Source organism: Spea bombifrons, chromosome 9, assembly GCF_027358695.1.
Source record: "Spea bombifrons isolate aSpeBom1 chromosome 9, aSpeBom1.2.pri, whole genome shotgun sequence".
NCBI lineage: Eukaryota > Metazoa > Chordata > Amphibia > Anura > Pelobatidae > Spea > Spea bombifrons.
The window spans coordinates 32,932,089-32,959,258 of record NC_071095.1 but is presented as its reverse complement, the minus strand read 5'-3'; the positions used below and the strand labels follow the sequence as shown (position 1 = coordinate 32,959,258).

The following is a 27,170-nucleotide window of genomic DNA, read 5'->3' as shown; positions in this document are numbered from 1 at the left end:
CTACTGAACGATTCCTGAAGGTGTGGACCCGCTGGATGTCTTCCGCTTACGCTGACGGCTCCACAGGAAGGATTGCTGCTCTGTGAGGTATCATTCCGGCGCACCGCGTGGTCTCTTTCTCTTTCTCCTTTTTTTTTTTTTTTTTCTTTCTCTTTCTTTTTTCTCCTCTCCCTTTTTACTTTTCTTTTTGCTCTCCCTCCTTTCCGCCCCGGTTTACCTCTTCCCCTGGTTCTTGTACTGGGACCTCTGACCAACAGGGCCGCTCCACCCCTCTTTTTTGCTGCCCGGCAGCTTGCGAAATGTCCGCCTGGGGTTTCTGCCTATGGGATGGCCCGTTACCTGTTGGGGTTTCCCTCCTCCTGGTTATTTGCACTACACGTTACCGTGCTCGTTTACCATGCACGGTCCTGAATTTTCCTATGTCGCCGACTCTGGGCCTTTTTCCTCCTGATTGTCTCCTCCTTGCCACCTTGGATCGATGAGACCTGTGATTTTCCGCAATACTAGTAATGTCGGTATTACTTTTTGTATGCACATGTTCCGTGTTACATTTGTTAGTGAACGACGATGTTTATGCAAATTGCACACCATAAAAAAAAAAATTCTGGCGTCCGGGCGCCGCTTTGCTCTGACCTGTATGTTTCTGCCTATTATGTTATATGCTGTGCCTGGATGTCAATAAAAATCTTTTAAATCAAAAAAAAAATATATATATATATATATCTGCTGCTGTGGACTACTCTTCCAATGATGCTCAGTCAGCATCATGGTGGACACCTGGCTGACAATCATGGGAATTGTAGTTCACAGCTAACATCTGCAGCTTTACTGTTGACTGCACTTCCCATGATGCCCAGCCAGCATTGTGGAAGCAGTATGTCTGGCTGAGCATCATGGGAATAGTAGTTAACAGCAGATGATGTGACAGGTGTTAGTTGTGGATAACAACTCCCATGATGCTTAGTCATGGTGGACACCTAGCTGGCTGAGCATCATGGGAATTGTAGTTCACAGCTAACATCTGCAGCTTTATCTACTGTTAACTGCACTTCCCATGATGCTCAGCCAGCATCATGGAAGTAGTATGTCTGACTGAGCCTCATGGGAATTCCATTCAATGTGTTGGTTATTTTTAATATACATGACTGTGCTGACAAAAATGAAAAGTGGCAATGAAAGTGTGACATTGTAAAGTGCAATTGCCTGTATTGGAGAGTTGCACGAGAGCGAAAAAAAAAAAGGAAAAAAATAGTGTTGCTCTTTCACATTTTGAAATGTTGGAGGGTATGCTGGAGCCATTGAGTGGCTACCCACATGTACCCCGCTCACCCTATGAGAAGGCAGCAGGGATGGCCAGAGATCTCCTGGTGGTCCTTTGGTATTTGCTTTAAATCTATGTTGAGGAAATGACAAAACTGTTCCTGTGAAAGCTACATCTTCAAACCACTAATTACTGTTCACTATTGATTCATATGATTAGCTCTTAGATATTTATAGTCTTGCCTAAAACTACATTTACCTTCCTCAAATACTTGACTGGTTAGTGTATGCTATGGTAATGTAAAAATTATTTGTTTCCAAAATAATTGAGTGAATTTTTAAAAAAATAATTGATTACTTAGAATATGTTGGGATAGGTTTGCTGTATAGGTTGACAAAAAATTACAGGTCACTAGCAATCATGATAGGTACAAAGGTTTTTCTCTTATTTGTAAGTGCACAAAACATGTTTGAGCAGGCTTAATGTATAGCTAGACTGATAAATACAAGACATGCAATGCATCAGAGTTAGTACAAGGGTTTAGGGAGACAATCAACAGGAGAGCAGCCATGAGATGTAATTTATTAAATGCAGTAACTTTAATATTGCTGATTTTCCCTCTGGCTTCCTTAAGACCAATATCTGAAGAAGATGATGCACCAGAAATCAACGCAGCTTCTATTATGCAACCTCGAGGAAACAATCCAGAGGCAAATGTCCAGATTGATACACAGCAGTTAAAACTTGCAGCGGTAAGTATTTTTTTTACCTTTTTATGTTGCTCTCAAACAACTGCCAGTTATAAAACGTTAACATTATTCAGTGGAGCATAAGATAAACATTAAAAAAATAACATGTTTATTACAAAATTGCAAACAATAGACACAAAGTAACATTGGTTAGATTTTCTCATAGCATGCACCTGACATATATAATGTTTGACATGTCGGAAGTCTCGCCTGATGATGTGATCATGTATGAATGGATGCCTCTCTCAATGAACATTATGCTCCATTGATGTGTCGTGAATGCTTTTCAGTGATAAAATACACATTAAAAAAAGTATGCCAACAGGTTACCAGCTGATTGATTGAAATGGATTGGTGACCATCTGGTTACATCATAAGTGTCCAAATGCTCCTAGTGAACTACCCTGGCTTGTCTTCTCTCCAAAATATATACATTTGTGGGGGTAGTTTGAGCTTGTGGGCTGCTAAACAGTACCACATGAGACCTAGTCCTCACAAAATAAAATTTTAACATTTCAAGTTCGGAAAACGGAACAGGTATTTACCATTGTGTGTTTTTTAACTTCCACATAAAAATCCCTATGTCTGTTGGGTTTTTCAAATGTATGACATGTACATTAATGTATTTTGGTCAACTGAACTGGTTTGGGGACCATTTTCATAGTGAAATACTAGAAAAAATGTTAGTCCCCCCCCCTCCAAATATTTTCATCATTTGAATGTACTTTTTCATACTAAAAAGCTCTATCTGTCCTTAAAAACAAAACAAAAAAACCCAGAAAATGGAAAAGGAGAATCATTCTTAAGGAAACAGTGTAAAAATGCTGAAAAAGGTTTCTGGACGCAAAACACCCTTGGAAAAGAAGGGGTTAGAATAAGAAGAATTTGTGAATTTAATGGTTGGGTGTTGAGTTGTGACATGTGAGTGCATGCCAGGTGTGTTATGTTACTTAAGCAAACCTTTTAACCTGATTGATAATGTGACCTTTAATAAATTCACCCTCAAGCATCTTCCTTTTATGCTGTAGACTTGTTTTACTAGATTTTATTTCTGATATGTTATGTTCATCATTAATGCCAGTAGCCTGGAGGCTTTGTTAGTAATATATTAATCGATTATAATGTCAGGACACCTTTTCAGTCCCAACCTTAATTGCCATAATATATGAAACAAATACACCTTAGCAGATCTGTCATTTATTTAAGTGTCTATGGTAAGAACTTATTGGTGCCTGGTTTTGTGTCAAAGCATTCCTAAAAAAACAAGAATGAGGCACATTTGTACATGATTATAGAATGATTACTAGGGAGTGTTGGTGCATTTTACAGAATTGAGAATGCTACTACTGTTACTGTTACATAATGCTGCATTTAGTTATAACAATGTTTAAATCCAAAGTATAGGTGGAACAACATTAATTGAAGTTCTTAAAAAACTTTACATTGATTATAAATAACAAAAATATATAAGTTAATATTCTAGTTTTAAGAAAAGCTGTGTCCCCTAAGTTAGATATTAAATTGTTCTGATCAATAGTTTTTATTAAATAGTTTATTAAGGTTTTGCAAATATTCTGCATAAATAAACATTACAGTCATAATCTTCACAATTGCACAACATGATAGATAAATCATATAACTGATTTCAACCCTTGTATTGACTACTACGTTAACAAGCTCAGATAAAATCCTAAAGGTGAATTTGACCAGCCTCTTTGTAGGACTGACAGGCACCACTGCACTTATCATCCCTGGCTTAGACCCCCCCCCTCTATCCCCAAAGTCCAGCAGGTCAGAGATAAGGTCAGCAGTTATGAATACTTGGTGCTGGAGGGAAGCACATTCCTGCCTATTGATTAATGGGCTCAAATGTATGATGATAGTCTGGCTAGAGCGCGTGCACAGTGATTGATGATGGTCTCAATGATGGTTATGGTTGTACAACAGCTTGTTATATATACACACACACTCACTTTCCACTTTACTAAGCACACCTGTTCAATTGCATGTTAACACAAATAGCTAATCAGCCAATCACAAGGCAGCAGCTCAATGCATTTAGGCATGTAGACGTGGTCAAGACAACTTGGTAAAGTTAAAACCGAGCGTCAGAATGGGGAAGAAAGAGGATTTAAGTGACTTTGAACGTGGCATGGTGTCAGACGGGCTGGTCTGAGTATTTATTTATTTTTTTAAATTCATTCTTTAGTAAATATTTCATTAAACAAACATTAAAAAGACAAAGACAAACTTCAATTCATGAATAAAGTATAATAGAGTATACAGAGAATGCAGTATATTAATTTGTTGAGCTGATAATCAAAATTCAATCCTGAAATACTCTTCATACATATTCTCATACATATTCTCATACACACATTCTGCTTCCTGGTAGATGGGTCTTAAGTATAGAAGAGGAGGAATTTAAAAAAAAAAACAAAATGGTTCCACGGAGTTCAAAGAAAAAAATATATGTATATATATTTATATCAATGCATAGGTATACTTTAACCTTTAGATAATTATATGTAACCAACGATGCCAAATCAATTCATGTTTCTCTCTTTGAAAAAATGCTTTTCAGCACTACATTGTTGTTTTATTTGATTTTCAATCTCTAACCATGTTGGAAAAGTTTGACTCCTCCAATTCATTGCCAAACAGATTTTAAAGGCTAGTAAAACATTAATCCAAAGAATTTGTTCGTTCCCATTGATTCTAGGGAAATCAATATGAAAAAGAAAATTCTGCGGAGATAGCGTTATGTTAAATCCAAATAGTTTTAAAAATAAATCAGTTATTTGTAATTTTAATTGAGATAAATATGCACAGTCCCACCAGATATGTTTATGTGTGCCTGTGTCCATATGGCAACAGACCGGGACCATGTACCATCTATGAGTTTAAAGAAATGTTCTTGAAGATTTAAACAATGGGTTGCTCTTCTAGTGACCACCCAGCCCATGTTCCATGTTTGTAGAGAGATCGAGAACTTGAAATCTTTCTCCCACTGTTTCTGAGCTTTACTTTTCTTAAGGATTTTATTATCCTTAAAGAATTTCGATATTTTAGAGATTGTCCTTTTAGAAATACAAGAAGTAATGAATTTAAACCAAGGGGAGGTGTCAGGAGGAGGATTAGATATTAAGAGGTGTTTTAGTCTAATATATTTAAATAAATCATTTGAAGGTATTCCAAATGCCTCGGTCAGAGAAGCATCGATTTGGGCTCCCGTGTAGAGATCTCCTATATCCCTTATACCTAGCAACTTCCAATTATCGAGCGTAAGGTCCGGAACAAAAGATGGCAGGACATCTATAGGGCAGTTTTTTGTAAATAATACCTTATCTTCCGTTCTTTTTTGAATTTCATAAAAAGAAGATAAAGTGTTATTAATTATTAAACTAGGATTTTTTTTCTTTCTAAAATGGGTTCGAAGCATCCAAAAAAATAAACGGATCAAAATTTTTACAAATATATCTCTCTATGTTGTACCATCCTGGATCCTCCTTTTGTTTCACAAAATTCTAAGCCATCATAAAGTTTATTTGGGAGGCTTCATACAGGCTTTTTAGATCTGGATAGCTACTATATCTCTCTTAAGCAAATCTGTTGGTAATCTAACCATCTTTGCCACCCAAACAAATCGAGAAAATAAATTATCCCAATCTATAATCGTTTGGTTGGGAACTTGGAAAGGAATTAATCTAAAAAGATAAAGAATTTTGGGTATAATGTAAGCCTTAAAGATATTAATTCTTCCCAACCATGAGGACTGGAGTTTTCCCCAGTTATATAACATAGAGTTTACCTCTAGAAGGATTTTTTTGTGATTTAGAACAGAAATTTCTTCTAAAACTGCTCCAATTTTAATCCCTAGATAATCTATATGTATAGAATAATCATTAATCTGAAGCTGTGTTTGAATTATATGAATCTGAGATTCTGATAGATAAAATGGAATTATCTGCGTTTTAGATATATTGTTTATAATTAGAGTATTGTCCAAATCTCAAACTCCTTCAAGCAAGGCAGGAACAGATGTCGACGGGGAGGACAATGTTAGGAGAACATCATCAGCATAAAGGGTGATACGATAATCGTATTTACCAGTTTTTATACCCTGAATGTTCATAGAGTTTCTGATAAAGATCGCAAGGGGCTCAATTGTTAGAGCATAGAGCAAAGGAGCCAGTGGGCATCCTTGCCGAGTACCATTTCGAATAAGGAACCATTCCGAGTCTAACATGAGTCCTTTTATTTTAGCCACTGGATTTGAATAAAGTGCCATTATTAAACAAAGAGAGGGTTCATTGAAACAGAATGCTCGAAGAGTTTCTATTAAGAATCTCCAATTTACCCGATCGAAAGCCTTTTGGGCATATAAGGCCATTATAACCGAGGGAATTTTATTTCTATGGATTATTTCAATTATATTAAAAATACGACGAGTATTTTCTTCGCCTGCTCTGTCTGGGATAAATCCTGCCTGATCGGGATGAATGAGGTCTCTAATTACTTGTGCCAATCTTGTGGCCAGGATTTTTGCATATATCTTAACATCGATATTAATAAGAGAAATAGGTCTATAACTAGAGACCAAAGTAGGGTCCTTTCCAGGTTTTGGGATGGGTGATATAGTTACTTCCAGCATTTTTCTTGGAAATTCTTTACCTAGTGCGATAGAATTGAATGATCTTAGCAAAATAGGAGAGATCACGGGATCTAAGATTTTGAAAAATAGCCCTGAAAAGCCGTCTGGGCCAGGAGATTTCCCTTGTTTGAGTGTACCAATTACTGTATTTGCTCAGTTATAAGACGGCCCTGATAATAAGACGACCCCCCAAAATCTAAATATTAATTTAGGAAAAAACAAAAAGCCTGAATATAAGACGACCCTATAGGAAAAAAAGTTTTACTAGTAAATATTAATTCGTGTAAACAATTTTTTCATATTTAATAAAAGCTATGATTGAGAAAAATATTTTTTTTTATTTGCCAACCTGCCCCCCCAGTTATGCACATCTGCCCCCAAGGTTGCCACTCTGCCCCAGAAATGCCTTATACCCCCTATTTGCCACTCTGCCCCATGATGTGCTATTTAACCCTCTATATGCCACTCTGCCTCCAGAAATGTCTTATACCAGGGGTGTCCAAGTTTTTTCTGCAGTGGGCCACTTCATCAGAATTGTATACGTGTGCGGGCCGCACTAATTTTTCACTGCGTGAAAATATGGCCTTTAATAAGATATGCAGATTAAAATAAAGTAAATGACACAAAACCTTTACTTTTCCTCTCACTGATTTCTGGGCCTAGAAAGTTTTGTGACTACAAATTCAGGATTCTGGATAAGTAAAAATGAAATAGTTCTATTTATTTTAGGGATACACCGAAATGAAAATTCTGGACCAAAACCGAAAATTCAGGGTTCACTTAGCCAAAACTGAAAATGACCCCTCCACATACTTTTAATAAAAGTAAGTTGCACACCAAAATTGTACAAAAAAAAATATATATTATGATTGTTAACAGCAATCTCAGGCATACCCAGATTCCAGTATGTACTGGTTGGCTGGGCATTGTACTAGTAATTTTTGTCCAATTTTAGTGTGTAACCACACTTTTATTAAAAGTAACACACCACAATTGGACAAAAAAAATCAACAATATGACTTGGCATGATAGGAGTGTGATTGCTAACAGCAAACACACTCTTTAAATACCCAGCCAACCAGTAAATGCTGGAACCTAGGCATGATGGGACTGTGATTGCTGTTAGCAGATTGCTGTTAGCAATCACACTCCTATCGTGCCAAGTCAGCCAGTACATGCTGGTACAGGGTGGCTGTAAGTGCAGACCCCATTCTGCTGGCAGCACCAATACACAAGGGGGGCAGCTAGCCAGGTTTCAGCATGTACTGGCTGACTTGGCATGATAGGAGTGTGATTGCTAACAGCAAACACACTCTTTTTATACCCAGGCAACCAGTAAATGCTGGAACCTGATGATGGGACTGTGATTGCTGTTAGCAATCACACTCCTATCATGCCAAGTCAGCCAGTACATGCTGGTACAGGGTGGCTGTAAGTGCAGACCCCATACTGCTGGCAGCATCAATACACAAGGGGGGGAGCTAGCCAGGTTTCAGCATGTACTGGCTGACTTAGCATGATAGGAGTGTGATTGCTAACAACAATCACAGTCCCATCATGCCTAGGTTCCAGCACTTACACATCCATGCTATCACACACACACTCATTCATTCATATACTCATTCATTCACACATTCATTCCCTCACAGGCATACTCATTCAAACAACCTCCCCCACCCCCTTACCTACTACAGTTCTCGACGCCGCTCACAGACTTCAGCAGGGGGCGCGGCCTCCCTCGTTCTCCCCACAGAGGAGGCAGGACTGGAGCAGAGAATAGACCTTCCCACAAGTAAGCGGCAGGGCTTGTGATCCTGGCTGCCGAACTCACGCGGGCCGCACCTCGAGGTCACGCAGGCCGCATTTGGCCCGCGGGCTGCATGTTGGACGCCCCTGTCTTATACCCTCCTATATTCCACTCTGCCCCATGATATGCCTTTTAACCCCCTATATGCCAGAGTGGCATATAGGGGGTTAAAAGGCATATCATGGGGCAGAGTTGCATATAGGGGGTTAAAAGGCATTTCTGGAGGTGTGTGTGTGTGTGTGTGTATATATATATATATATATATATATATATATATATATATATATATATATAATATAAACTGCTAACAGCAATCACACTTCTATCAAGCCAAGGTAGCCAGTACATGCTAGAACCTGGGGATGATAGAAGTGTTAGTACAGCCTCCCTATGCCATGCTTCCACCACCCCCCCCTACACATCCATGCTATCTCACACATACTCATTCACAAACATTTAAATACTCATTCATTCCATTAATCACACATACTTCACACATTAGAGACGCTGCTTGCGACCAAAGCACCGGTAAGCAGCCTGGCCCCAGCGGACTTTTTTTGAGGTCTGATTAAAAGCATTACTAATTTGTTTTGGTGATATGCAGGTTTCTCCGTTATATGAAATCCTTTTAATTTTAAATTATTGGCTTTGGGCTTTTAATCTTTTAGTAAGATCTTTACCTACCCTCTTATTAATACAGTACCATCGTGATTTCAATCTCTCCATAGATATTTCAGTTTTAAATTTAAGTTTAGTAACTATTAATTCTATTAATTAGAGTATTCTCTATCCGTTTACAGAGATCGTGAGAGATTTTGTTTTTGCCCTCTCGAGTAATGCCAGGTCTATATAAAGATCTGCAAGCTCCTTTCCTCTGATTTTTTTTTAACCAGGCTCCCTTTTTAATCAAATAGCCGCTTAGGACACATTGTGTACACCAGAGGTTCAGGTCCGAAGTCTCACTATTGTCATTTTGTTCTAAGAAGGATCTTGTCTGTTCTATGAATTCATCCTTATCTATATCTCTTTTTAACATAGTTTCATTCAGAGTCCATCGAAATCTTATTTTATAGTGAGGATAATCCTTTATAGAAATATACACTGGAGCATGGTCCGACCATGAGATATTCCCTATAAATGAAGAGATACATTTTTCTTGATTGTAGCTTGGGGTAAGAAAATAATCTATGCGTGAGTAGGATTTATGTACCTTTGAAAAAAAAGAATAGTCCTTTTCAACTGGATGTTGGACTCTCCAAACATCATACAGATCATGGTTGAATAGGGAGGTAGGAAATGTAATTTTAATTTTGGGATTTTCACGCATAACCATATCTAGGGTTTTCAGAGAATGGTCAGAAAAAAATAGGAAAATAGGAAAATATCCAGTGAGCGGCAGTTGTGTGGATGAACATGGGTTTACCTCAGGAAGATCATGCCAAACCAATATTATTGATTTTTTTGATTGGGTGACTAAAGTAATTGATCAAGGTGGTGCAGTAGAAGTTGCGTATCTAGGCTTTTGGCACAGTCCCACATAGAAGATGTGATGGAACACCCTGTACCCAGACTGGGTACCCCCACCAAACGTTGCTTCCTCCTGCCAGGACACCAACAATTAACCCCATCACCGCCAGACAGAACCAGCGTTGCAGAGAGAAGGGGGGATGTCGCTGCACCGGAGCTGCTTTACCACTGTGGCTAGCAAAGCTGAGCTCCATCGTGTGTCTATTGTCCTGAAAATGACAATAAATGATCCTAGCAGCCCAGAGCTGCGCCGGCACTATGGCTAGCCGAAGCTGAGCTACACAGTGTGGCTGTTGTCCTGAAAAGGAAAAGTAAGGGATCATAGCAGCCCACCCCAAGCATCAGACAGCACTCATGTTGAGGTGAAAACAGGACTCTGTTTATTTGGAAACACAGGGGTATTTAAAGAGTACAAGGGGTTGATTTACATCCAATAGAGACAAAGGTTCTTCATCCTGCCCTCCTTTGCACATGGCTCCGTATTTGCAATCAGCCCACCTCAGCCCAGTAGGGGGTCTCTACTGTAGTCTGTGGGGAAGGATGGTAAACACAGGCGGCTCCAGGAAACCTGCTGGATATCAGATTCAGGTGCAAATAGAGTAGAGGTCCCTTTTGATTTGGATAACATGACGCTCCTTACCAGGGCCCATAGTCTGTAGGGAGGAGGCTGGCACTCAGGCCCCTCCAGGAGCACATGGCACGGAGGCTTCCGTGACATTTCTCCCCCTTCGCAAGAAGACTAACATAGGAGAAGACCCCAGACGGTTTGACTCCCCTAGCCCAATTGCCCCTACAAGGGCAGTGCTCATCGGCCAAACTCTACCTCTCCCGATGAACATACCAGTCGCTGAAGAGAAGTGCCAACTGCCCCTTATCCCTGTAATGTATTCAGCCACTGGGGAGAAAGGCCATCTTCCACGGCTCCCTGAATCTCTGCAGCCTTGGCAGGTGCTGGTCAGAGGCTTCTGCTGGGGCTAAGGGATCTTCGGGTCTGGCCTGCTGCTGGGGAGGGAGGACGGCTTCCCCTGCTCCCATCTGCCGCTGGCAAGGGAGGAAAGTTCATCTGTTCCCGAGATAGTGAGCTGTCGCTGGGGAAACTGGCCAGCTGCGCCATCTCCCGGGTACTCACTTAGCCGATGGGGAGGGTTGTCGCCTGCACACCCTCCCGGGTGCTCCTGCTGCTGCTAGGAAGATGAGCCAGCTGCACCGTCTCCCAGGTCATCTGTCAGCCGCTGGGGAGGGAGGACCGGTTCCTCCACTCCCGGACTTGTGAGCTGCCACTGGGGAGACTGACGGGCTGTGCCATCTCCCGTGCGCTCACTCAGCCACTGGGGAGTGATGCTGCCCACTCCCCCAACCCTGGGGTCCCTGCAGCCGTTGTAGGTGCTGGGCGGAGGCCAGCGGCACTCTGCCCTATTGCCGGCATGTCCGCTGAGGCTAAGGGATCTGGGTAAATCACCCAGCATTCCAAGGACCCAGGTGTGGAGACCCATCCACCCCTCCTGGTTAACATCTTCAGACAAAAAATCTAACAGATCTACAGTCTCTGGATCCGGTTGTGGAGCACAGTCGCACAGCCCCGGTATCGGATCTGGGTTAGCCACCCAGTATCCATGTGACTCAGAAGAGGAGACCATAATCCTATCCACGCCTCCTGGGTTAACATCTTTGGATGAATAGTCAATAGAATCCATGAAATCCATGATCACTGGGGCATACTGCTGAACACGGTCAAACAGTTTTTTTATATGCCTTCTCCAGGTCCCATTCCAGCTTAACTAAAAAGTCTAGATCACCTCTACACTTAGAGACCATCGTAATGGCCTGTATCCGTTATCCCACGTCATCTCTGTTTGGACCAGCCCGTCTAACTCGGACACCCATTGATCCCTGGGCTGCTCTCCCAGAAATGACATTCGTGCGTCCAGCTGAACCAATAAATGTCTTCGCTGGTTGGGAGGCACTTACCCTGGTAGTCCTGTTCCCATTGCAGAGTCTCCAACCAGAGTTGCCGATGGATACGATCCCTCCACAGCAGCTCGTCCTCAGGATTAACACCTGGGTACTGCATTCAACCATGCAAGTCAATGTAGCCCAGCCTCCTAATCACAATGTGATTAGTAAAATATTTAGAAAAAAAATAAGGAAAAAAAAATAGCAAAAAAAAGTGGAAACATTTAACCCCTTCGCGACCTTTGCCGGTTCAGGACCGTCATAACAAGAAGGTCACTAAATGACCTTTGACGGGGGCCATGTCTGGCCCCTCCCCGGGGCGTCAACAGCCGCCATACATTGTATGGCGGCGGACGCCCGTTTTAAAAGCGTTTAGGAGGCGATCAACGATCGCCTCCTAAACTTAAATGGTGTCGCTGGAATGCCTCGATCAGGAGGCATCCAGCGACACCAAACACTTACCTCTGGGTGGGCTGTGACCGCTCCGGAGAGCGGTCACAGCCGCAGCTGCCGGTGATCTTCGCCATCCGCAAGATGGCGGCGGCCCGGGAAATAAAACAATAAAGAAGAAAGAGTTTGCTAGACGGTCTCCAGACCCTCTAGAGAACTGGCTCCACCTGCTGGTTGAATACAGGTACTGCATTCAACCATGCAAGTCAATGGAGCCCAGCTTTCTAATCACTATGTGATTAGTAAAATATTCAAAAAAATATAAAAAATGGAAAAAAAATTAAAAAAAATGTGCTAACATTTAAAAATAATTATGCAGTGATGTCACTAGATGAACCATCCAGTACCAGCAAAATGTGTAAAAAAAATATAAAAAAAGTATTAAAAAAATAAAATAAAATTAAAAAATAAAGTTTATTATTTTGAGCAAGTGCTAAAATTTCTCAAAAATCTCAACAAAGAGTTAAAATAAAAGCACTTCAAATACCCAAGGGGTGTCTAATATAAAAAAAAATGGCTGATGGGGTAAATTGGAGTGGCCTAGCTCAAAGATAGGGCACAGGTACAGACTGACCAAAATGGAGAAAAAAGCGCACTTCCCAAATGTGGCATTTTAAATCTCAAACAACCCGACAAACCCATGCATGTCGGGTATCACTGCACTCGGGAGATGTTCCTGAACACATATTGGGGGGTTGTTTGACAGTGGCATATACCAGGACCTGTATATCTATAACTAAAGTACAATTTGTGTGAAAAAAAAAATAAAAAAAAAACACATAAAAAATTACTACCACAATGTTTGACATAGGGTGGTAGTAGAATTTGTGCATGGAAAGGGTTAAAATACCAGAATTTGAAATTCCTTGGGGTGTCTAGTTTTCAAACATATATGGTTTGATTGGGTAAATTGCATTGGCTGGCTTTAAAGATACCTGGAATAGCACATGGGGCAGAATGAAAATTGGTTTTGAAATAGCAAAACACTACTTGTACATATTGCCCAATAACTTGCAGAAAAAAGTGAAAAAACATAAAAAGATTGGGTATTTCTAAACTCAGGACAAATAGTAGAATCTATTTAGCAGGTTTTTTTATTCGCTTTTTTTGGATGAGTAAAAGATTTTTCACATGAGAGTGGGGTTTTTTTTTCAATTTTTCATCATATTTTATTATATTTTTATAGCAAATTAGATATGATCTAAAAAATGGTATCTGAAGAAAGCTCTTCTTGTCTTAAAAAAAAAAAAACAAGAACAATATATAACTTGTGTGGGTACACTAAATGAGTGAGGAGAAAATTACAGCTAAACACAAGCACCCTAAAAGTGTTAAAAAAGCCTTGGTCCCAAAAGGTACAAAAAATAAAACACAGCCTGGTCCTTAAGGGGGTAATGAAGTCTATGGCAGCCAGCAAAGCTCCCATAGTGTCTATGGGTCGGGTGGGAGATCTATGATTTCCCTCGTAACCAGTCCATTGTGCACCGAGGGGTTTGTGTGCCCTTTGGACCTGCCACACTAGGTCTGAGCCCAGTCGGTCTGGGCTGGGATACGTTACTGCAGGGAAGATAACTTTAGACCAGTCTTGCATCAGAAGTTGGGAAGATTGTTAAATCATAAATCACAGTGCAAATGACTTGAACAGTGCATGAACAGAAACAGCATGGGTTTACTTACAGTAGATCTTCTCAAACTAGCTTATTATACAAAAATACACGTATAGGTGTGAAAAAATGCTGTAAAGAATGCTGTTAAAAATAGACATGTTAAAAATTTATTTTTATCAATTAACAAAATGCAAAGTGAGTGAACAGAAGAAAAATCTAAATCAATTATTGGCATGACCACCCTTTATATTTAAAACGGCATTAGTTCTTCTAGGATGACTTGCTTGTTCTTCTGTTTAATTCTTTTTTTTTTTTTTTAACAAATCTTCTGCCAATGGTTTACTTAGTGAGATCGATGTATTTTAACTCATGTTATGTGCACAGGGATATGAATGGAACGCCATCTAATTTGGTTAGCCACTCATCCCAGATTTTAGATTTCTTCAGAAAGCCTCTTATTTTAGTTATTCCTGATATTTATAGCTAGTGATACTATGGCCCGAATGTATAGTAAAGATTAGAGCGAACAACCTAGTCTTGTACCATTTTCAATCTAAAAAACAACTAAAGAAAATATTCGGGGTGACCATCCTTGCTGCAGTGTAATCCTAGTGAAATGATGGAGTCCGTAAGGGTACAGAGCGTTAGTGTATCAAACGGATTAGCATGGTCCTTAGGCGTTAACTCAGCCAGTAGGCTGGTAAGAAAACTACGAAGTTGCAGGTAATGTAGTGGGTGCATCGAGAGGGAAGGGAACTTCTCTCGAAAATGCTTCCAGGTAAGGACACGATTCGTATAAGAAGAAAATCATCAACAAGCTTACCCCCAACTAATTCCAGTCCCCTAAAAATAGGATCCTACTGTTTCGGACCAGCACCATGAACCTAGAACAAAGAAATCCCATGCAGAGGATTTGTACGCTGGATGATGGTATAAGGGAAAATAGCCGATTGCACCACAGGATGAGAAACTGTGGAACAAAGTAGATTATGTTTTTTTGGCAAATTCTGCATCAATGTAGCACCCCATAGCACTGGAATCAATCATAGCCGTGGTAAAAATGTTATGGCCATTCCATTCAAGAGAAACCAGTAAACAGTCTTTGGCCGTTAGGGGACAGAAGAATTTTCACCTAGACTGAGTTATAGGAGTTTTCCGGCTTGTTGGGACAAGATTTGGTGAAAGGACCCTTTTGCCCACAGTAGAGACAGAGTCCTTCTCATCTTTTGCAAGTTTTTACTTCTATGGAAAGTTTATTCCTGCTAATCTGCATAGGCTCATCTGCAGAAGAACTGGAAACAGGGACAATAGGAGTGTGTGTCCTCTATCAGGCCTTACTCCATATTTTTTTGGCTGTCTGAGTAATTCCTGAACATGCTTGTCAATTTTGAGGGCTGGGCTATAGAGACAAAATCTTCAAACTCCACTGAAAGATCCTTAGTGGATAATTCATCTTTCAAGCATTCAGAAAGCTTCTTATAAGGTCACAATGAGTGCTTTATTAGACCAATTTATTTCTGCAGCAATAGATGGTGTAATCTGCCACTGTACTGGAACCTTGGGAGACATGGAGTAACGAGAGTGATACAGTAGCTGCTTTCCCCGGCACATACAGAAAGCTGTGATGAAAGCAGAACTGGTGTAGATAAGGGGAGAATCATTTTCCCAGAGTAAAGCCCCATACTAAGGCCTTGCCCATTAGTTGTAAGATAATATACCCCACTTTAGCCTTTATGAGAAAAAAGTTCAAATTGAATCAAGGTCTGGTTGAGTAATCCAAGACAGGACTCGGGACTCACTAGACATTCAGAGCATGAGAGGGAGGGAATTAAAGAGTTTCACTTTTTGCTTTGTTTTCATCTGTTTAGTCACCGGCCTCCTTTTCAGAGATTTGTACGAATTGATGAAATCAGCAAATTTTGCTAAATCATACCAATCTGAATGCAAAGTCTAATAACCGTATTTGCTCGATTATAAGACATGTTTTTTTTTTCAAAAAACCCTCGCCTTATATTCAATGTCGTCTTATAATCAGACCTCAAATAGAGGTCCGACTATAAGACTAAGATGCAGATCCCCGCAGCACTGTTGGGGACCTGGATCCTCCTCTCTGGCAACCGGTGGACGTCTGCACAATGCACGCAGACAACCTCCGCTGCTGCTTGCACTTCTATCGGGGTTTCTATGATGGAGCGCTGGAGTGACATGACCTTCCGGTGCTCTGCCATAGAAGCCCCGGCGTAAGTACCGGCCAGTAGCAGCGGAGGTTGTCTACTCGCATCACACAGACATCCACCGGCTGCCCCCACTTGACAGGCTGGAGCACGGAGGATGCATCGGTAAGTCGGGGGGCATATAGTGGGTTATAAGGCATATAAGGGGGGCAGATTGGCAAATAGGGGGGCAAAGTGGCATATCAGGGAGGCAGAGTGGCATATAGGGGGGTATAAAGGATATCTGGGGGGCAGAGTGGCATATAGGGGGGTATAAGGCATATCAGGGGGCAGAGTGGGATATAGAGGGGTAGAAGGCATATCTGGGGGGCAGGGTAGCAAGCCGTGGGGCAGATGTGCATAACATGGGGGCAGGTTGGCAAATAAAAATGCATTTTTCTCAATCGTAGTTTTTATTAAGTATGAAAAAATTTTACATGTGTATTAATATATTTTTTTTAAAATGTAGGGTAGTCTTATATTTAAGCTTTTTCTTTTTTTTCTAAATTAATATTCACATTTTGGGAGGTTGTCTCATAATAGAGTAAATACGGTATTACTTTTACTCCCTATTGTAAAAATGAAACTGACTTACACTTCCATTTTACATTGTTTTTCTCAGGACTATCTTATAGACTTTGGATACCTCCCTGATGAAAATATCACTGAATATGCTATTCCCAATACCCCATTTTTATTTGAGGATCAGATTCCTGAAGAATTTATCAGTGGCCTGGAGTGGTTCCAAAGACAGAATGGACTAAAAGTAACAGGTATATCAGTGTTGATACAAAGATTGTTGATTTGTTTACCTAGCAACCAAAATACAATGATAAGCCCTACATTTCCAATAGTGCAATTTATATTAGTTTCTATATTTCTAGCTGTTTCTAAACCATAAAACAAGATTATTAATTTACTTGTAAGAACATTTAAAAAATGAATCAGATAACATAGGAAATTAGCAATATGATGACCATCCTCTAATAATAATTGTATTATTATTATTGTGTCTAGGAAGACTAGATGCAAACACAGTTGAAGCAATGAATCTACCTCGTTGTGGGAAGCATGAGCAGCGTATGTCATACAGTTTGGGAGCGAAGTGGAAGAAAGGCACATTGACATACAAAATAATTAATACAACATCCCTGCTGCCTGAAAAAATGGTCAAGGAAGAGTTGGTTAAAGCATTGAAGGTATTTTATTTAAAATAAAACCTATTCTTAAAGATAAAATAAGACAGTGTACCCACTAATTTTATTTGAATGTAGTAAATCCTGACTATGCTGTTTTAGTATTCACAAAGCAAAATATTTGGTTTTTATTTTTAAACTTTTGTGTCTTTATGATTCACGTTTGGAACAATGTAGAGCTTTGTAAAGCGCCTCAGGTTTAATTAGCAACTTACCAGATAACCATATTAAATTACATGAACAGATAGGGTTGTTAATATGTGTAAGTGTGTGTTTTTTTTTTTTTTTACCTTATGATGGATGATCCTTCTCTCTATCTGACAGCTGACACTTATATGAGTAGTCAATCAGTGCCTGGCATAAAGATCATATTACTCCTATTGATTAGGAGTGTGTTGTGGTACGATTTAGCGGGGGCAAGATCAAGAACCCAAATACAAGGAAATAGCAGTGAGGATAAGGAAAGACCCAACTAGGATGTAATGGACAGTCCAAAGGAATTCAATATGCAGGCAGAAAACCAATAAAATTTGTTTAAACAATCCAAATGTCGGCAGGCAGGAAGTAAGAAGCAAAATCCATATTAATATACTAGGGGTCGCAGGCAGGCAAAAGGCAATAAGCAAAGTCTGCTTAATAATCCAAGGGTCAGTAGGCAGGCAGAAGGCAGTAAGGCAAAAGTCTGTTTAAACAATCCAGGGGTCAGCAGGCAGGCAGAAGGCAATAAGCAAAAGTCTGTTCAAACAATCCAGGGGTCAGCAGGCAGGCAGAAGGGAAAAAGCAAAGTTTGTTTAACAATCCAAGGGTCTGTACACAGGCAGAAAGCAGCAAGGCAAAAGTCAGGCAGAAAGGAATAAGGGAGATCAAAATTCAGGAAGTAGGGAAGCAAGGAGGGACACTGGGATACACTGGGTCATCAGGAGGACTCCAGAATAACAGAGCACGGGCATGAAGGAGTTGTGGGCTTTTATAGAGCCCTTGGGCGTCTCCTCATGCAAGACACCTGTGGCTCCGTCCCCCTAGTACACACTCACATCAGTGGCACCAAAGGAAGGTTAGCTGATGTCATAGGAAGAGGCTCCACCCCTTCCACTCACGTCACCGCCCTCACTCCATCATGCTCCCCTGCTCCTTGTGGGGAGAGACAGAGCAGAGGACAGAGGCGACCCACAAAGACACAGCCAAGGGGAATGCTCCCCCCCACTAAGCACCTGAGTTCCCTCCTTTGCGGTAAGTGTGACGGAGCGGGCCACAGATGCCGGTACTGCGCCTGAAAGAGTAATCTGATTGTCAACCCACTCCTGATTGGCTCTGCAGTTTGAACTGCTATAGAGCTGACTGACAGCAACAGACATGGAAGCACATTTGACTTCCAGGTCAACGCTATTGAAGATTCCTTGTTGTTTATATTTAATAGCATTGATTAACAGTTGGTCCATGAGAACCTTGGCCGTCAAATGAAGTGATTGGAGCGCATAAGCTACCCTGAAATTCCATACCACTGACATTGCATCCAGTTGGGATGGTCTTCTATTAATCTTGAACTGAATGTGTAACATTTCTTGTTCTTCCTTGCGGTCATTATGTCTATTTCTGCATTGCCCGACTTTTTTATAATCTAATTGATAATCACTTGACTTATACACCATACAGAATCCTTAATACGAGGCAATGAAAGAAAGATGAAATGACACGTCTGTGGTATGATGGGTTCATTGCTGACAATGTCTCGATTGCCGTGACAAAGCGTCAGCTTGATGTTTTTTGAACCAGGTCGGTAGGCCATGACATCGTTGAACCGGGTGAAGAACAGATCCCATCTGGCTTGACGCGAGTTTAACCGCCGTGCTCTTTCAAAGTACTGCAGGTTCTTATGGTCGGTCACTACCACGACAGGTTGTTCGGTACCCTCGAGGAGATGCCCCCACTCCTCAAAGGTGAGTTTTGCTGCGAGTAGTTCCCTGTTACCAACATCATAATTGCGTTCGGCGGCTGTGAAGCCTTTGGAGAAGAACGCACATGGAAGACATTTCAAGGTGATTGGGTTGCGTTGAGAAAGAACGGCTCCAGCACCATTCTCGGATGCGCCAACTTCCACGAGGTATTTTAAGGCATGATCCGGGCGTTACAGGACAGGCGCTGACACAAAAACCTGTTTCAATTGTTCAAACGCTTTGAGAGCCGCAGCCGAGCAGACTGTAGGATTGGCTCCCTTTTTCGTGAATGTGGTGACAGGTGCTGCTATACTGGAGTAATTGAGGATGAATCAACGATAGTAGTTCGCAAAACCCAGGAATCGTTGTACCGCCTTCACTGTCCATGGGATCCGCCATGCAGTGATCGCATTCAATTTGTTGGGGTCCATCTCTAAGCCATTGGCTGAGATGATATAACCCAAAAACGTAAGGCTGTTTTTTTCAAAGTTGCACTTCTCCGCCTTGGCATAGATCCTATGTTCACGCAGTCTCTGAAGGATGGCTCGCAGATGAATACGATGTGTCTCGATGTCAGGAGAGAAGACCAGGATGTCGTCGAGGTAAATGACAACGTGGGTAAGCAACATGTCCTGGAAATCGTTGTTAACAAATGCTTGGAAGACAGCAGGAGCATTAAATAGTCCAAAGGGCATGAACCTATATTCGTAGTGACCGAATCGAGTGTTGAAAGCGTTTTTCCACTCGTCGTTTTGCTTAATGGGTACAAGATAGTAGGCTACTCAAAGATCAAGTTTGGAGAAAAAAAACTTTGCTCCTTTCAGGCGATTGTATAGTTCTGTGATCAGGGATGGATACCTGTTTTTAATGGTGATACGGTTGAGCCCCCGGTAGTCGATACAGGGTTGCATTGAACCCTCCTTCTTGGATACGAAAAAGAAGCCGTCTCCAAGCTCTCTTTTAGTTCTGTTTCTAGGGCTTTATTCTCCGGTTCAGACAACAGATATGTGCGCCCCTGTGGGGGTGTAGTTCCAGGCAATAAGTCAATGGCACAGTCATAGGGCCCATGGGGAGGCAGTCGTTCGGCTTGTCTCTTGGAAAAGACGTCGAGGTAATACTAATAGTGTTTGGGTACCAGGAGTTTAGGGTCTGTTGGCTTGATATCCATGACCAGGTTCACTCGTTGGCAGGGTAAGGTGCACTGCTGATGACCTCATCGACTCCAAGCAAGAATCTCCCATTTCTCCCAGTCTATATGTGTATCCCAATATAAGAAGAGCATGCGGGGACTGAATGATCTTGAACGTTAAGAGTCCCCTGTAGCTCCTGTGTACATCGTGAGGGGTATGGTCTCCTGAGTTACCATTCCTGGGCCCAAAAGTTTGCCGTCAACTGCCGTCACCACTGATGGATTCCTGTTGGTATGAAGAGGTATGCAATGACGTAGCGCCCACTGTTTATCGATGAACACAACAGCCGCGTCAGAGTCTATGAAAGCTTGGGTGACCACTGAGTGGTCTTGCCACCTAAGCAAAATGAGAATTAACATACGGTTTGGAGGAGGAGTGATGGTAGTGCTTAGGGGCATTCTGCTTAGGGACCAATGGAGTTCTCCTTTCCCGGACGTATAGGACAGGAGCTTAAAAGATGGCCTGCTTGGCCGCAGTACAAACAAAGTCTGTAGTCCCTTCTCTGCTTCTTTTTGGCTTTGGTAAGGTGGCGTACGGTGCCTATCTCCATGGGTTCCTCAGGAGGAGAAGAGGACATGGCCGGTGGTGGATGTGATGAGGGTAGGCTGCTCTCAGAGCTCCTTGGTCCCAATTGATCTCACAAGCCAGTGTGCGGAATTCGACTGTATACTGGGCTAGAGTCTTGTGTCCTTGTTGGAGCTCCAATAAGGTGGCTTCTGCTATCTCTCGTCTGCCTGGCGTGTCGAAGACGGAAAGTAAGGCTTCCATGAAACCAAGACAGTCATCTAATAATGCTGATTCCTGTTCAACCAATGGACAGGCCCAGAGCAGTGCTTCTACTTTCAATAACGAAATAATAAGACACCCTTTTCGAGCATGAATGAAATGCTTGAGGGTTGTTCCAGAAGTGGAGGATATATTGGTTAAGAAAACCTCTGCATTCCCTAGGTTCTTCCGCAAACTTGTCTGGGAGGGGTAAACGGGCTGTAGCGCCACAGTCCTAAGGGCTAGGTTCTCTGCGGAGAAATGAAGTATGTAACGGTGGTGTAACAGCCAGAGATCGTATGAGTTCCGTCATGGTATCCATTTTCTGGTCCATCGACTGTTACTGCGAGGTATGGGATGTGAGGATCTGGTCCTGCAGCTCCTGACGGGACAGCACGTTCGCCGTCTCCGCGAGGTCCATAATATGGCCCGTTCGTTCAATGTGTTATGCAGGGTCCGGGGTAGCACAGGTTGCTGAACCCACGTTGCAGAGATGGAGTAGTAGACTCACAAGACAGATAAAATACTTCGTAAACAGCAGGGAAAGTCTAAGGTCGGGGAAGACGGCACAGGTGCAAAACGAGGTATATATCCGAGGTCAGGGCAGGCAGCACAGGATCAAGGTAAAAAACAAGCCAAGGTTCGGTACACGATAGTCACAGGTACAATAGAAGCATAAGCAAACAAACCCAGAGCAAATCACTATGTGACTCTTTTAACAGGCACTGAACTAGTTGGACAGAAGGTTTAAATAGGAACAAGGCCGGGAAAATCAGCACTGGACCAATAGGATAGTGAATTACGTAATCGCGACCGACGCAAGCGAATATCGTTGTCGTGAACGGCATTCATGGGTGTGCAGAGTGCAACACCCGTGAGCTTCGCAGGCGTGCCACGGCGACATGCACGTTAGAGGGCGAGCGATGTGGGCGTGCCGCACCGACGAGCACGTCACTCCGCAGGTGTGCCATGTGCACCTCATATTGCGTCATCACGCGAGCGCCGCCCATCAGCGGCAGACCGGCGCGGGCCCCCGGCGTAAAGACTTAAAGTGGTGGAAAAAAGTGCGGCCTATATTCGGGGGTCTAGCGCCCGACGCCGGGACATGCAGTTCCGGCTGCCGGGCAGCAGGGTTAGGATACAGATCCCCCGCAGCGGTGCAGGGGACCTGTATCCTACTCTCTGATACGCTCAGACAGCCTCCCCTGTCAGCACTTTCAATGGGGGGGAGTCTCGACAAGGGAGATTGTTAAAGCACATCGTGCAGACGCGCCAGCAGCAAGAGATTGTTAATGCTTGCATCGCCGCAGCCGGTGAACGTCTGCACGATGTACGCTAACAATCTTCCTTGCCAGCACTTCCCACGGCGGAAGTGCCAGCACCGGAAGTTAAATACGCGTACTGCGTAGCTAGAGTGGCAGCATATCTCGGGGGGGCACATCTCGGGGGCAGAGTGCATATCTCAGGGCGGGATAGAGTGGCAGCATATCTCGCAGGGGCAGAGTGGCAGCATATCTGTTCCACTAAGTGTTTTTTTGTTTTTTTTTTTACTAAAAAATGTTTTTCTTTAAAAAAAGCACCTAACTTTTAGGGTGCGGCCTATATTCGGGTGCGGCTTATTTCCGAGCCAATACGGTATATATATATAATATATATATATAATATATATATATATATAATATATATATATGTGTGTGTGCGCTATATCTTGACTAAAATTCTCACATGGAAAAAGTTAAAATACTGTAATTTAAATGTCCATGGGGTGTCTAATTAAAAAGAAAATGATTTGATAAGGTAAATCAAATTGCTGGGTTCAAAGATGTACCAAAAATAGGACATGGGCACAGACAGAGCAGATGTTGAAATTCCAAAGAAAAGTAACATCTCACAAACGTGGCCTTTTACCCCCCAAATAACCCATGCATGTCAGGAGATGTTGCTGAACACATACTGGGGTGTGGTTTGACATTAACATATACCTGGAGCTGTAAATTAACACCACGAGTAGAATGTGTGTGGAGAAAAAAACACACACAAAAAATACTACGGCAAACGTTGACAAAGGCTGGTAGTAAAATGTGTGCATGGAAACCCACAAAATGTGTGCACCTTTTGAAGCTGGCCAATTCAATTTCCCCCCCCCATCAAATCATATATGCTTGACAAAACTAGACAGCCCAAGTTATTTCAAATGGAATTTTCAATACTTTCCATGCACTAATTCTACCACAGCCTTTGTCAAACTTTGTGGTAGTAATTGATTTTGTGGTTTTTATCACACATTAAACTTCAGGTATAAATTTATGGATCCGGGTTAATGTCACTGCCAAACACCCCAGTATGCTTCAGCAACATCTCCTGAGTACAGTGATACCCCTCATGCATTGGTGGGGGTCTGGTTGTTGGAGGGAAAAGGACACATTTGAGACATGTGCAATTTTATTTAATTTTGATATGTTTAAAATTCTGCCCCCATGTACATCTTTGAAGCCGGTCAGTTCAATTTACCTTATCAAACCATATGTGCTTGAAACCTAGATACCACAGGGTATTTCAAACTCTGTCAAGATTGTGGTAGTAATTTTTTGCATTTTTTTCCACACACATTTTACTTCAGGTATGAATTTACAGCTTCTGGTATATGTTACTGTCAAACAACACCCCAATATGTGTTTAGCAACATTTCCTCAGTACAGTGATGCCATATTAGGTTGTTTGAGGGCTAAAGTGCCACATTTGGGAGGTGCACATTTTTCACCATGTTGAAAATTCTGTCCCATGTCCTATTTGGGAGAGCTTTGAAGCTGGCCAATTCAATGTACCCCATCATATCATATATTTTTGAAAATCAGATACCCCAGTGTATTTCAAATGCTGGTATTTTAACTCTTTCCATGTACACATTTTACCAACAGTCTTTATCTTTGAACCCAGACAATTCAATGTGCCTCAGCAAATCATACATTTCAAATGCCAGTATTTTAACTTTCCATGTGAGGGTTTTTGTGAAGATATAACGCAAATTTTAGGACCAGCTCATTAAAATTAACTTTTTTTTTTTTACTTTTTTTAATTTATTTTACTAAGCACGTTGTGAAGCTGAGCTGGATGGTTGTTTGGGAGAGGAAAGCACTCAAAGATCACTTTCTACAGCTATTTAAGGCCATGACGTGCCAGGCATGTCATTTGTCACCAATGTGATGTTTTTCCATGACATGTGTGGCATGTCAATTGTTGTCAAGGGTAAACAGTGGGCATGAAGTTTTTTTTTTTCTCCATATGCTACCTCTCTATGAATGTCAGGTTTGTGGATGAGAGTAGAGGATTGAAACCCTTCCAAACAACTTGTGGAGATGTAGGTGATGTCTGATTGAAGTTTGGGAAATTTTCTGACCCCAAGATGCAACTTTTGCAGTTCTTGAGCTTTGGTCCTCTTCATAGTGCTTTATCTTCCAGGTTGATTAATAACATTTCCAGTTGACTGGAACTTCTTAATTAGTGACCTGGTGGTGGAAATTGGCATTTTCAATGCTACTGTTATTATCTTATAGCCAATTAATGAAAAGTGTAGCTTTTTTTAAATTTCATGATTGTAACGTAATACAATGACAGCAAATCTACCAACGTAATGATATGATCCCCACACACTTGCACACCAGTTCCACTAACCACCAGTGCCCTCATTGATGAGGAAAATTACAGACTGCAGTAGTTACAAACTATTCCTCAAGTGTTCTGTGCACACAGAACTTACTAACTAAACGTGAGGAAGAACCTTACCATCCATGTAGCAGCAGGTTTTACTTCAAGAGCCATGGGGTGTTGTGTCACTGAAATCCTACTTCCAGACTCCTCCTACATGGAAAAAGAACACTGAAGGGAAAAGGGCTGGGTTGTCTCCTATAGGGTTAATTAGTTGATACTCTTTTCCACTGGAAATAAAGGACATTCTATTGTCATTACATGAATTTTCATTGTTTATGTTTTATGTTTTTATTTGTGATTACACTTCCTATAGGTTATGCTGGAATATGTATGTGAAGGATGGATGTAGTGATTTTTTCTGAATACACTCAACATATAATTCTGGCTCATTTTAGGTTTGGGAGAATGTGTCATCTCTGAACTTCATTGAAGTGGGTATCAACCAAACAGCAGATATCGATATGTTCTTTGTCGCTGGTCTACATAATGATGGAACCAAAAATGCCTTTGATGGTCCAGGCCGTGTTCTGGGTCATGCATTCATGCCACCATTTGGTAAAAGTAAGAGGGACATAGATGGAGATCTACACCTGGATAATGATGAGAAATGGACAATCAATGAAAAGAAAGGTAATATCTCAAATTCAGTTACCTTCTGGTTTAACCAGAAGGTAATTGCTGCTTTAGTATTTTTTCATTGGTTGTCAATTCTATAAAGATTTCCAAAATAATGATAATAAAAATAATATACAGAAATATGAACATACTGATTTTATGAACAAATTTCTTTTCAGTTGCCCCCCCCTTTGATGTCAGGACTTTCTTGCTTACCACACATGGGTAGTGGCATATACAGACCAAAAGCAGATCATCCTATTTTATGTTCCATGGTTCACTGCTGCTCAATGGGCTGGTTGCAAATCTCCCCAGTAATCCTATTTACCATACAGAGGTTTGTGGCTTGCTGACACTGCCCTGGATGAGGCCTAAGATGGTTCCCCAACAGATAGACTGTATGTTTTTGCATGCAGGATACCTAAGATATAGGAGGTTCTTGAGCAGTGGCTTTATACCATAATGGACAAGCACAAGTCGACATAAACGGAGGGATACAGAGATACATGTGATTATATAAAAGCCAAGCTTGACACAAAGTAAAAATAGACACAGTTCTTCATAACAGAAGGATTATCAAAATGTGTAGCTAAGCTGAAGGACAGACATTTGAATCAAACGAGGAAATTCACTCAAGGCAAAGCTACATACTTGGGCACTAAATTAAAAAACAATTAAAGTGACTACATTTCCTGTGATATGACTAAATGAAACAAAATGGGCCCTCGTTGACAGGGACCCTTATTATAAAGATTAATGGGGGCCCATCTATAATTTAAGTGATAAAGGAAATAATTATAAAGGTATGCAAAAAAAACCAAAAAAAAACATTATATATATTTTTGTCTTCTTAAAATGTATCCGGAGAAGGTCTTCCATATTTCTGGACTGGATTTGAGAGTCATCCAAAGTTTTGCTAGGTAGACTAGACATATACCGTGAACACAATATTTACATGAGTCATGGGTAAATACATGGGGGCGAGGCCATTTCTTGTGTCTCAGGCTTAACTCTTAATGCTTTAATTTCAAGTGCGTCTGTGTGTCTCCTATTAAGGATTCTGTATGTCAGAAGCATTGTGGGGCAGAATATCCACTAGGAATAAAAGAGGTAATTCATTAATTTAGGTAGTTTGCTATAAACCCCCAAACAGCGACCAGGATGTGTAAGATCAGCTTTTTTTTACCAATTGAAAAAGCTGAACAGCAGGGTAATACTGCCCTGCGGCCCAGTCTCCGAAGGAAGGGGATCATGTTCTGCTTCAGTATGTCACAGTACATGTTGGCATTCATGGTTCCCTCAATGAACTGGAGCTCCCCAGTGCCGACAGCACTCATGCAGGCCCAGACCATGACACTCACACCACCATCTTGACTGTAGGCAAGACACACTTGTCTTTGTACTCCTCACCTGGTTGCCGCCACACATGCTTGACACCATCTGAACCATATAAGTTTATCTTGGTCTTATAACCCCCTATATGCAACTCTGCCCCCCTGATATGCCTTATTCCCTCCAGATATGCCTTATGCCCCCCAGAT

The 27,170-nt window shown here is 41.5% G+C and overlaps 1 protein-coding gene across 1 annotated transcript in view; it reads left to right on the top strand.

The window, feature by feature from the left end:
• Nucleotides 1-1,768: 1,768 nt before the first annotated feature.
• LOC128504696 (matrix metalloproteinase-18-like) overlaps nucleotides 1,769-27,170 on the top strand; it is a 91,381-nt gene continuing 65,979 nt past the window's right edge. Inside the window, exons 1-4 of the mRNA XM_053474865.1 lie at nucleotides 1,769-2,013; nucleotides 16,844-16,994; nucleotides 17,239-17,420; nucleotides 25,410-25,644. Of these exons, the coding sequence (XP_053330840.1) occupies nucleotides 1,831-2,013; nucleotides 16,844-16,994; nucleotides 17,239-17,420; nucleotides 25,410-25,644 (751 nt within the window). The 5' untranslated portion in view covers nucleotides 1,769-1,830. The remainder of the gene's footprint in view (nucleotides 2,014-16,843; nucleotides 16,995-17,238; nucleotides 17,421-25,409; nucleotides 25,645-27,170) is intronic.